At 35.9% G+C, this 13,676-nt stretch overlaps 1 protein-coding gene across 1 annotated transcript in view; it reads right to left on the minus strand.

Annotated features, from left to right (window-relative positions):
* PLPPR5 (phospholipid phosphatase related 5) overlaps positions 1-13,676 on the minus strand; it is a 203,079-nt gene that overhangs the window by 98,833 nt on the left and 90,570 nt on the right. The window contains exon 3 of the mRNA XM_007485015.3: positions 9,834-10,084. Within this exon, the coding sequence (XP_007485077.2) occupies positions 9,834-10,084 (251 nt within the window). The remainder of the gene's footprint in view (positions 1-9,833; positions 10,085-13,676) is intronic.

Genomic DNA, 13,676 nt, shown 5'->3' on the forward strand with positions numbered 1-13,676 from the left:
GTCCTGGGTTCGAATATGACCTCAAACACTTCCTGGCTGTGTTACTCTGGGCAAGTCACTTCACTTCCATTGTCTAGCCCTTACTACTCTTGTGCCTGGGAACCAATACAAAGTAGTGATTCTAAGACAGAAGGTAAGGTAGGTGTGTGTGTGTGTGTGTGTGTGTGTGTGTGTGTGTGTGTGTGTGTGTGTGATCTATGATTATTTCAGTGAAGGTTTTGTCTATATTCTTCATGTTAGATAAAAGAAACAAAAGTCCTTCCACTGTGGACACTCTAAAGTATTAAAATTCCCTAAAATTGTTAAGACAATGCCCTGGCTTAATGGTAGTAAGAAGACATGATTTAAAAAAAAAATTACACCTCTCTGTACAAGGTGCAATTTTACTTGGTACTTGAACAAAATCAGGGAGGCAGGGAGGGGAAGCTAAAGAGGGAGAGCAGTCTATGAATTCAGATCAGCCAGTGGAACAGACTATTTTGTTCAATGAATAGCAAAGAGGACATTGTCACTGGATTACTTTAATTGTTGGGGAGGGGGAGTATTTCCAAACACCATGCCTAAATTTAGCTTCCACTCATTGCTTCTAGTTCTACCTTCTAGGGCTAATAAAAACATGTTTAATCACTTTTCTACATGTCAGCTCTTCAGAGGTTGGAAGGTTAATGATCATGAGCTTGCAAAATATTGTCTTTGATAGCTGCCCCTTCCATAGTCTCTTCTCCACGTTCTTATGTGACATTACCTGAAAGTTATCCCCATTTGGGTTACCTACAATCAAATGTTCTCTGGTTTACTAATGTACTTAATGTAAGTAGGACAAGGGTTTTTGGTGAATTGTTGGTGGCAGAAGTTATCAGTCTGAGATGTTTCCTTCCTTGTTCCTCCTTATTTCATATTTCTAGTTATTTCCTGAGATTTATTGAAATTTTGAGGTGGAACATATTGCCCAGGCACTGGATATTTTAGTCATGTTGGAAATAGATAGTGAAAATGGGCAGCTAGGTGGCACAATGGAAAGAGTTCCAGACCTGGAGTCAAGAAGACCTCATTTCAAATCTAGCCTCAGAGCTTTACTAGATGTGTGACCAGAGCAAATCACTTAACTGTGTTTGCTTCAGTTTCTTCCTCTGTAAAATGTCAAGCCACTCTAGTCAATTTGCCTTGAAATCCCCAAATGGGACCACAGAGTCAGACATGACTAAAAGTAATGAATAAGAAAAAAAATATTCAAAGCCAAGTTTCCACCATTTGGGAACAGTGTTTTATTCTCTGGAGTAGGAAGTCAGGAATGGAATTCACTATCCCTGGCTTAGTGAAGGGCAAAGCAGAGGGATTTTCCATTTAGGGAAGATTAAGATGAGTTGCCTTTTGTTTATCAGCTGGTTGAAATTCTAGACCTGATTGAAAAAAATTTTAACCAACTTGAGACAAATGACCTGAAAGACTATCAAGTGATCATTGACATTTCCCCAAGTGAAACATGCTGGAAGCCAGAGGAGCAACAGTGGAAACAGCAAGAACAACCTTGCACCTCAAAGGATGGCAGCCAAAAAGCCCAAAGAACAATAGCAGGGAAGAGGAAGACATTAGCAACTGAGAGCAAAGAGTCAGAGTGTGATAGCTATAACAGAAAGCAGCAGCAGGGGTTGAGCCTTAGCAGGTAGCATCCATTGAAACTGCATCCCAGCCTCAAGAGAAGAGAATACAAGGCAGAGTGGAGAAGCAGCAGAATCCTACCTCACCAAGGATCTATGGGAAGTGGAGCTAGGTGGAATCAGGAAAGAGAAAGTTTTAACCAAAATTGTTCTTTTTCAAGGATGTATAAAATCTATGAGAAGTATTAAACATTGGTGAAGGGGATAGGATATTGAATGACTACATTGCTTGATTTTTAATGCTAGTTATTTTATTTAGAGGTGTGAAGATTGGATTTAGCTATTTCCTGATTGTAACAATGAAGATATTTAGCTCTTCCTTTATCCTGAGGATTAAATTGTAATCTCCTGATTGCAACAAAGAAGGTACTTAGCTCTTCCTTTATTGGGAAGATTGAATTGTAATCCATAATCTATTTTTAGATTTTAATCTACAAAAAGGTGATAACTCAATATTTTAAGTACATCTACCCATTTTACACTACAAAAAGTTGTTAAGTAACTACAAAAGGTGAACTAACCAAAAAAGATGTTAGGTAACCAAAAAAAAGGTAGAATCTAACCAAAGAAGGTGTGAACTAAAGAGTGGGTAGTCCTGGAGAGGAGCGTCTGTTGTGATTGGTAGACATGAAATTTAGGGGAGGTGACCCAAGAGAAAAAGATCCCTAAAAAGTGGATCAGAGGCCAGAAGAAGATGGATTTGATTCAGTTCGAAGAGATTGAGGAGATCTCTGACTGGGAGTTGGAAGGGAGGAACTGGACCCCTGGAGAAACTCTTGCAGGAGACCTCAGACTACTTTCATTTTAGATGGTCACCATAAGTGAGTGAAAGGCTGACAATGAACCCCCCTTTTTGGAGGCCATGAAGCCTCTAAGAAAGGTCCATCATCTTGAGACTCTCTTCTTCTGGCTGGGCTTAGAAATTCTAACTGGTATCAGTGGAAGCCAGAGTGCTCTCTCTCTCTCTCTGCCTCTCTGTCTCTGTCTCTCTGTCTGTCTCTCTGTCTCTCTGTCTCTCTGTCTCTGTCTGTCTGTCTGTCTGTCTGTCTGTCTCTCTCTCTCTCTCTCTCTCTCTCTCTCTCTCTCTCTCTCTCTCTCTCTCTCCACTTTTCTCTCTTCCTTAATATCTTCCCTCTATTGTAAATAAACTACCATAAATTCCATTTACTTTAGTAACTCATTTTGGGATTTAGAAATTGAATCCCTGGTCACCATGTATATAAATATCAGAGTCCAACCACAATTAAATTTAACAGAGATAACGCTTTATGAGATAACAGTCCTGGAATTCTTGAGTTCAAATCTTGTCTCTGATATTTAAAATCTTTGTGATACCAGGCAAGTAACTTAATTTCTATATTCCATAAGAAACTGTCTAGATCATTACTAATAAGTCATGGACAGGTTATGATTTGCAATGGTGGAAAGAATATTCACTTTGGGAGTTCTCCACATTAACAAAAATCACAGAGTTTATATTGATCTTGCCACTCTGACTTTAAATAATTTTCTATTTGATTTATGGTAACCCCTTGTTCTTTTGGAAGAGAATTCACTAGAGGAGGGTGTGAGTCAAATATTTGTACTCACAATGAAACTAAAAAATGGTGAGGTGTCTGATTCAAGTCAAATACCCATAATATTTATAATAGTTTTTCAAGGATATTTAAAGAAATTTATATAATAATAATAAGAATAAATTTATTTATTGGATTTGGGGCCAAGGTTAGACTTACTGAATTAATGTTTGTAGGGACTTATTGAGCATTTCCCCCTCTTTCTTCAATGTCTAGACTAGGGATCTGTGAATAGATTTTAAGAGATGTATAAACTTTTGTGCAGAAAAAATACATCTCTGTTTCCAATTACTTTTATCTGAAACTGACATTTCTGTCAATTATGAATAAAAAACATTCTTCTGAGGATTCAGATTTAATCAGAGTTTCAAAGGGTAACACACACATACAAACACACAACAAAAACATTAAGAACTATGGTCTAGACTACTGAATTTTGAGAATATTTTTGTTATTCCAGTCCAGGGAAGCAGTGTATAATTGTGTTAAAGTGCCTTTGAAGATTGGAGAATATATTATTTTTTATATATTATCATTTTTTGAACATGGCTAATATAGGGATTTGTTTTGTATGACTATACATATTTGTAATGAGTTCTGTTTTAATTGCCATCTCAGTGGGTAGAGGAGGGAGGTGATTTAGAACTGAAAATAATATAAAATTGAATTAAAAATAAAGTAAGATTGAATACTTTCAAAAAGGCTCATAACATATTTTATGGAAATTAATCACTTTATATTTTGTTGAAAATAATTTTTAGCCCTTATTATTTGCTTACTAGAAAACCAGTAATCAGTGATGACTTAGCCTTTCTTCAGGCCTGCTAGTATTGTAGGTACCCATTAACTGTGATAATGATGAAATTGAAGCAATTTTACACAATGTTGTGGACTTCTTGGAGAGATGTTAAAAAACATGATAAAATATACAGGAAAAAGGGCAATGCAGTTATTGTTCTCTCTGTGAGCTATTGGAAACTGGGAAGTATTCCTGCATCTCCAAAGAGATAATTGCCAGGTGAGGTATTTGGACAATGGTTACTAAACTTGCCACTGCTAAATAGGAGCTTATAAATTAGTCTGTAGTTTTCATAAGTGAAAGAATCAATCAAGATGATAGAAAAGGTCTGTGTGGAAGACAGATGAGCCATTCCCCAGCAGTCAGTGATCCAGGGACAAAATTCTCAAAAAACACAATGCCCCAGGGGCAGTTTTGTGACTCAGTGGATAGAGAGCCAGGACTGGAGAATGGGAGGTCTGGGGTTAAAATCTACTAGCTGGGTGACTCTAGGTAGGTCATTTTACCCCATTTACCTAGCTCTAACCATATTTTTGCCTTAGAATTGATACACAGTATTGATTCAAAGACAGAAGGTAAGGGTTTTTTTAAGTCAATGTTCCAGTGGCAACAGTAACAAGAGGTTAGTTCCCAGCATAGATGGGCATCAGTGAATTTATAGGGGACTTAATTACTCAGTTAACTTCAGTCTCAAGAATGTCTAGAGAGATCTATTTTCTGTCCTTCCTAGGAAGTTCTCCTTGAGAAATGTAGGAGTGACAGAGAACTAATGAAGGGAAACACAAGAAAGCTTTGAGGTTACAGTTCACATTTGCTAATGTTCAATAGGCAGCTAATAAAGCAACTCTGATTGTGACAGCCATTTCTGTCAAGTTTCCTGATCAAATCAAACTGGAGAATGAAGAGCCTTCCAACTTCATTACAGATGGGAAGGGTAGCTCCTAGGGACTGTATACTAAGGGAAAAGGGCATATGGAGCAGATGGGTAATACTATTCCAAAAGAATGCATTTGGGTATGTGCTGCAACCCTAGGGTTATGTGCATCTGTGAGTGAACAACAAGGCCAGTGTCCCAGTTACTTAGAGTTGACACGTCTGGAAAATAGAGTGGGAAATGATGGATAAAGGATAACGTTGAAAACCATATTCTGTATGCACTCAGGTCACGTCAATCAATAAATGAATGAGGATTTGTGTAGTTCCTCCTATATATCAGGCAATGTGCTTGGCACTGGGGTTACAAAGACAAAAGCAAAAAAAAAAAAGTACAATCTGCCTTCCAGGATTTATATTCAGAGAGAGAGAGAGAGAAAGAGAGACAGAGAGAGAAACAGAGACAGAGAGATGGAGAGATAATGGGTACTTGTGTGAATGAAAGAAGTATTTGCCAATTACTTACTATGTGCTAGGGATCACTACAAAATGATACAGTTGTTTCCCAAAGAACTTACTTTTTCTTAGTGGGAAACAACATATAAAAGAGAGTGGTGACCAAGAAATGAAGTTTTTGTCTGGAGAGTCCTGTGGATAGTGTTTATTCTATAAGGGCATCCAATTAATATGTCTTTTCCAGAAACACTGATAGTACTGATTTAATTAGTGTTCCTAGAACAGGAGGGAAGATGTCAAGATGGCTTAGGTGAACAGCAAAATGAATTAGAGAACACAGTCTGGTCTGGGGCCAGAAGGCAAGGGCAAGATAATTTTTCATTTATTCCTCAATTAAGACAACTTAACCCTAGAATATGCATTCAAAAACTGTGAGGGGACTAACTTCCCCCCAGAGAATAGGGGATTGCTGTCCAAGTGTCCATTTCTTTTTTTTTAATTAAACCCTTTCCTTCCATCCTCAGAGTCAATACTGTGTATTGGCTCCAAGGCAAAAGAGTGGTAAGGGCTAGGCAATGGGGGTTAAGTGACTTGCCCAGGGTCACACAGCAGGGAAGTATCTAAGGCCAGATTTGAACCTAGGACCTCCCATCTCTAGTCTTGGCTCTCAATCCATTGAGCCAATTAGCTACCCCCAGGTGTCCATTTCTATCTGAGAAGTTTAGCAATAGGGCACATAGTGAAATGACCCAGATGATCCCCTAGATGGAATATGAAATGTGAAGTGGCAACCATTTGACTTGGAATCAGGAGGCATTGCTGATAGATCTGAGACTTAGCAACACTGCTTACCAGTCAGGAACAATTCTGAACCTTACCTCATTTGTACAATAAGGATGATACTTGATGTCTTACTTCAGAAGTTGGGAGTGGGGAAAGAATTTTGCAAACTGCATTAAGATCTATAACAATGCAAGCTATACTTTTCCTAATTTTTTAAATTTGCAATTCCAATTTTGCCTTGGGATAACCAGGTTGGAAAGCATTATTAGACAAGGAGCAAGAAGATAGATCAGTCACCTTAATAGGCAAGTGAGACAAAAAAACAAGTTGTGAAAAAGAAAGATAGATTCTTCATTCAAAAACAAAAATGTCAGAAGAATATAAGAAAGTACTGCTACAATAAAGCTATCCAGTATTTATCCCCAGGTGTTTTCCACTGTTTTCTGAAGCCACTGAACTTTTGCATTTATTAGAAGGACTTAACAGAGAATCCTGGCCAGCAGCCTAGATCATTCAAAGAACATCCAGTAAGCAAGTAGATAGTTGGGAAAGTGCCCAACTTCCACTCTAGGGAATGTTTCTATTTAGGCACAGGGAGCACCTCTGAACTAAGGAGCACAGTTTACATTAGGAAAGCAGATTGCAGCAAAGGCATGCAAGTAACCAACACAGTGGGTGTAGGAGTGAATGAGGGTCATACAGTGCTTTTCTTTTTTTTTTTCCTTTTTGAATTTATTTATTTATTTATTTAAACTATTATTCCATGGTTACATGACTCATGTTCTTTCCCTTCCCTCCTCCCTCTCCCTTCCTGGAGCCAAGGAGCAATTCCACTGGATTTTATGTTTATCATTATTCAAAACCTATTTCCATATTATTAATATTTACAATAGAGTGATCATTTAAAGCCAACATTTCCAATCATATCCCTATTGAACCATGTGATTAGTCAAATGTTTTTCTTCTGCATTTCTACTCCCACTTTCTCTGGATGTGGATAGCATTCATAGCCCTTTTCCAAATGGAGATTCAGATCATATTAGTACCTCCCAGGGTTGTTGTGAGGATCAAATGAAATAATAATTGTAAAACACTTAGCCCAGTTCCTAATATATAGTAAGCATAATATAAATGTTAACTATTATTATTATTTTAGGCCTGAGGGACAGCCTGTGAATAGGCATGGACATGGGACTGGGACTGGCCTCCTAGAAGTTTCACAAATGATATGTTTGTTTACAGGCATTTTCTCTGGCTATGTACATGTCCTAAAACACTTTTCCTCCTCTGCTCTGACTACTGACCTCTCTGGATCCTTTTAAGTTCCAACTAAAATCCTACCTTTTAATGGAAGCCTTCTCTAACTTCTCAGTTCCAATTCTTTCTCTCTTTTTATTATTTTCTATTTATTCTGTGTATAATTTACTTTGTATATATTTATTTGCATGTTGATTCCCTCATTATATTATAAGCTCATTGAGAGAGCACAAACTATCCCTTGCCTCTTAAGTTTAGGAGGATTTTTGGTTCCAGGATCTGAGGGGTTTTAAATCCTAAATACAGGATCTTTTATTTGATTCTAGAAATAATATGGATCCACTGGATTTTATTACAAAAAGAAATGATGTGACCAGACTTGTGCTTTCAGGAAAATCATTCTGGAAGTTCTAGGATGAACTGGAGATGGGAAAGATTTGAGGCAGCAAGACCAATTTGAAGTCCATTGCTAAAGTCTAGGCAAGAAGTGGTTAGTATCTGAATAATAGGGATGACCATTCAAGAAGAGGAAGGGGGACATATGCAAAGGATTATCATGGAAATAGAAATGACTAGATTTGAAAACTAGCTGAGTATGTCATCAGAGGGAGAGTGAGGCATCAAGAATAATGCCAAGGTGGTAGATCTAAGTATATGAATAATGATGGTGCTCTCAGCAGAAAAAGAGAAATTCAGAGGAGTGCATATGGAGAGAAAAGAACAATTGCTGTTCTTTCCTCCAGTCAAGGAATCTCACATCACTTATTTTTTCTTGCCCCCAATTCATAATACTTAAAAATAAGCTTGCATGCACAAAAGGAAGCCAACAAAAGCTCCCAATCTGAAGTCAAATACTGGGTCAATATAAAAATACTATTTTGTTGGTATTCCATATTGTTTGTCCTGTTTTCTTATTTAGGTTATGCATTCATGCTATTTGCTTTTCTGAATTTAAAACTGACTCTTTTGACCCCTGATACCCTTGTAATAGTTTAGCTATTGCCTGAGTACTGGACTCTGGCTCACTACCTGGCTCAGACTTTTCATCTGATATACCTTAAATTATCTGATTTTAGATCTCTGATTCTCCTTTGACCACTAGCTTCCAGGATCTTCATTGGCCTTGAACCACTTCAGTCCTTATTCTGTGTTCCATATCTTGCCTCAGATTTCCTAGGCTGAATTCTTTGTCCTGATTCCAGGGCATGATCTGGAATTACATACTTAAAAACCTATAGAAAAGTTGCCTGCTTCAGCATCCCTGACATGGTAAAGTCAGAACTAGAGTTGAATAGAAGGCATCTGACTCTTAGACAAGGCTAAGGATCAAATTCCTACTTAGTCCTAAAAGAAAAAAGGCAGTCAGAAAGATGATTCATAGAATTGTATATTTCAGAGGTCCATAGATAGAGAGCTGGAAAAGATCTTAGATATCATCTATTCCAAACCCCTTATTTTACAAATCATTAAACAGGACAAAGAAGTCAAGCAATTAACCCAGAGTCATAGAGGTAGCAAGTATATGAAGTAGGATTTGAACTCAGGATCTCCTAATTCCAAGTATTTTGCCTTCTCCACTACATCACTTATAACATCCTATTAATGGTGATTTATTTCATTAAAGAATTAGCTGTCATAATCCATTAAGTACTTCACTATACTTATCCAAGCCTACCCAAATTGCTCAAGGAGTCCCTATCAAGAATCAGGTACTTACCTACCTAGATGAACCATTGGCAGTCTCTAAAGATTTGTCCTTTTAAACACTAGCATGAATTGACAGTAAAGATGATGCAGGTAAAGGAGCACCATTTAGAGGGCCATATGGGAGTGTTTCTATCAATACATACTATAGTTCTAGATAAAGTATTATGACCAATAAGGACAAGAACCCTGTTCATGAGAAGGTTGTTTCATGACATGAAACCCATGATGTAACCTCATTAAAGAGATTATGGAAACTGAGTAGGCAACATTTTCTTAATTAAGTTGTTACAAGTTCATGAGAAAAATTGAAGTCAAGATTCATCTCCATTAAATCCTGTTAAATAGAAAAGACAAAGATATCCACAAATAGAAGCTCTAATGACTATATATATATTAGTTTAACACAGTCAACCACCAAAACCAGCCCCACACATTCTCATGAGAGCCAAGATACTTAATTTTACCCGTGATATATATAGCCATTATTAAAAAAACCAAATAAACAAATAATAATAAAACAATTAATAGAAATAGAAATAAATAGGAAAAGAAAAAATAAAATGAAAAATAAATAAATTAAATAAATAAAGTGTTGAGAAGAAACTTAATAATGTGTCATTAAGTGATTTTTATAATAACAGGGAAAAATCAAAATGCAACTGCTATTCATGCTAATAATTAATTGAACAATACAGAGAAGAATATTTGCTAATCCTTACTTACTGCCAGATACATCGCTGCATACACGCTCAGCGCTGCCTCTTTGGAAGGGAAGGTTTTTCTAGCTCTCATGATGAGATCTGGGTTACCAGTACAGGCCTCTTCACCACTGATGAACTGCGTGAATTGCTGACACCCAAGAGCTGTGTAGTTGGGCTTGCAGAGTGCAAGGAAGTGTGGAGCCAGATTCCCTGTCACTACCTGTCCAGCATTCACAAAGATATCTGTAGCAAACAGCCCAAATGTATAAATCCCTGAGGAAGAAAGAAAATATTGAATCCCCTAGGTTACCTTGGACTCCAGTAGACAATAAATCAACAGGGAACACGTTTTGGGAACCACAAACATTCCATACATATGGCTCTCTCTTCTTCCTTCCACCTCCTTTCCTTAACCATCTGGAGTGGCGAGAGTGTTAAATTATTTAAGACTCTTGAGTGTTGTGTTCAGCTGTCTGCCACTAGCTATAATTTTATGCCTGGCATGTTTATAAGATATAACTTGAGGGAGGAAAATGTATTCTGGAATCTTGGAGCCATTAACTACCTTCAAGGCTCAGACCCAGGTGTCACCTACTTAAGGGGACCTTTACTATTTCCTTAATTGTTAGTCCCATCACTGCATACATTTTTTTTTATAAGTCTTGTATTTAATTATCCTTGTGCACAGTATTAACTTTCTCTCCAATAACATAGAAGCTCCTCTAGAGCAGGGGCTCCCTCACTTTTGTATTTATATATTCCCTGTTCTTAGCACAATACCTGACACATAATATATACTTGCTGCTTGATTGCTATTGCTCCAAGAATGTAACATACATTTAAAACAATTTAGCAGCCTGTATTTTTATTTATGCTATCATATTGAGATATGAATTTTTCTTTTGTCTAGAAATATTTTCATCAGCTTACTAAAATGCAAACCAAATATGTTGTTATGTGAGGTACATTTCTACATCATTCTTCAAATCTATATTTTTGGCGTTGCCAATTAGCACTAAAAGTCAATGGTATTACACTTCATTATCATGAAAAAACTAAATTGAGGGATAATAGTTTCAGAGGAATATCTACATTCCTTCAGAAACAAATTTTCATTATATAAAATCCAATTATTCAGTCCCAGAGTATCAATTTAATGAACTGGAACCATATACACAAACATGAATATGTATATATATATATATATACATATATATATAGATAGATAGATACATAGATAGATAATTCCAAAGCAATTTTGATAAGCAAAATGATGAAATGATGATAGTAATATAATTATTGAAGACATTGGAAAATACATTTTTTTTTAATTTGTCTTAAACAAATAGATCAAATGCCAGGAATTTTTCTTGCAATTGTACACAGAATAATACTGAAGTCATATCATTAAGCCTTTATTTAAAAAAAAAAAAAAACCTTCTACAACAATTAACAGCTTTAAGAAGTTACTCTTAGGGCAATGTATAATGCCCCAATATTGCCAAAAATAATTTTTAAAAAACTTAAGAGTAAAATCAATACTCTATAATCTGAAGATTCTATCATTTTCATTAGTTCCTCCTAATTCTACCATGCTAGAATTAGTTTTTGTGCAGGCCGATGACCAAAAAAGAAAGAAATATTGAAAAGTATTTTATTTTGGGGGGATGGGAGACCAAAAGTGTCTCAGGCTTAAAAAGAAAGGAGATTTTAATCCTTATAAATTGCTTTGGTAGGATTTTTTTTTATCTGCACCTTTAAAAAATTCAGGTACAGGAAATAGGCAGGATAGCTATATGGCATTATAATAGTTTTTTTTTTTTAAACTCTATGCATGATTATAACAGTGACTTTTTTTCTTTTTATTTAAACTAGGTCCAGATATGGACCCAATTAGAACTCCAAATGCCTATGAGCACCAGAATTTGCTCAAAGTCACATGGCTTTGGTCTTCCTGCATTCCTAGACCAGATGTCTAGCCACTACAGCCTCTTTCCATGGGGATAAGTCAAGTAAGGATACAGTGAGTTTCACTGGGCTCTCCTCTTCAACAATAATATGCTTTTGTTAAAGCCTCATAACAACAAATACAACTAATTTCTTCTGAAATTTAAACCAAGAAAAGTAATTAAATCACTTCTTTGTCTAGAATCAGGAAGTCCAGTCTTTTAATGATCTTGAAGTTGAATCCTAGAGTTGAATTTTGCTTTCAAAATTTACTAGCCGGGTGACCATAGGTGGGAAAGTTTCTCAAACTCTCTAATGTTCACTTTCCTCATAGGCAAAAGGAAGATAATATTGAAGGGATCAAATGATATTTTAGGAGCACATACCCACAAGAAGTATGTTTAACAGTATCTTAGAGTCATGTAACACAATAAAACACCATCTTTTATTATTCTGACTAATCAAATTCATACTTTAACTGCAAAAACATATATCCCTCAAACATTTTTACTGGGTGGGGGAGTTAACTTATATCAGACCTATTTTCCAAAGAACCTGTCTATAATAGGGTTCCAGATTACAAATCTGCTTACAAATATTCTGTCTTGAAATATGCACATTTCATTTAGGTGGAATTTTTATCTTGCTAACTTAATCACATTTTTTGGTGTGAAAGTAATTTGAGAAATAGCTCCCAATTCATGGCTAATTCTTGAAAATCCATAAACAAATGCTTTTTAAGTATTTACTCTGTGCCAATCAATGTGATCATTCAGAAACCCCTAAAATATGTCATTTAGAATTGCAGAATTCAAATGCTCAGTATGTCCATCTGAAACAGGGTAGTAGTAGAACACAATAATAATCAACTGGGGAAGATTTTATGATCATACATGTACCTGAAATTGAAAGTCTAGTTTGAAAAATATTTTGTCCTACTTTATTGGGTCTGAGAGGGCCACAGAACAGAGATTATTCATCTTTTTGGGAGGGTTGTGGTCAAGCCTCTGGACAATTCTTAGAATAATGCTTTAGTTTATTTCTTCATTGAATGAATGAAATCTGACATTTCAGTTAAAGGTTAGCCAAAATAAATATGTGATTTACTTTAAGTTCATGGACTCCTGAAATCTATCCATTGACCCAAGAACCTAGGCCCCTTTTAGCACTGCACTAATTGAAAAGCACCTGATGTGAATATAGCAGTGTAGGTATTGAACTGGGAAGAGATCCAAGATTCCTGTTTTCTTTTTTCCTCACCATCTTTTTAAAAAAGCATCTTGGGATTGAATGCAACAGGATTTCTTCTGTGGCATTTATTCCTCAGGTACATTTTGAGTGCTGAATAGAATAGATTTTAGGAGGAAAAGTGCTTCACAAAAAGCCAAGGAATTAGTTTTGTATAATTATGGCAAGAAGATAAATTGATGATATTTATGAAACATTTAATGATTTGCTTTGAAAGGTACAATTTAATATGTGAGCCAGACTGAGGGAAAACTTAAATTGTATAAAACAAATTTGATGTGTTTGGGGTGTTTTAATGCTTTTGATTTCTTTTCTAAGAAAGTAATTAGTACTGATGGTTTTTTAAAACATTATGGCAAGTTTTCACATAAAGAATTATTTTGTATGTAAACATAGACTTTTAACATGGATCAACAGTCAGAATGGTAATATATTTAAAGGAATGTAGTTTTCATAGTTATATTAAGGAAATATAACTTATTACATTAGTCATATGCAGATTAATTAGACATCAATAGTAAACCCTTTTTCATCTCAATCTTGTCTTTGAGAAGTCACCAAACTAAAAGCTGGCAGGACACAATTTAGGAAGAGAAACCTCCATAGAAAAATGTTGACTTCCAAAAAATGAATTTCCTTCTATGATTGTATTTAATTAATTTCTGTAGGT

Source organism: Monodelphis domestica, chromosome 2 (genome assembly GCF_027887165.1).
Source record: "Monodelphis domestica isolate mMonDom1 chromosome 2, mMonDom1.pri, whole genome shotgun sequence".
In the NCBI taxonomy this organism is placed as follows: Eukaryota; Metazoa; Chordata; class Mammalia; order Didelphimorphia; family Didelphidae; genus Monodelphis; species Monodelphis domestica.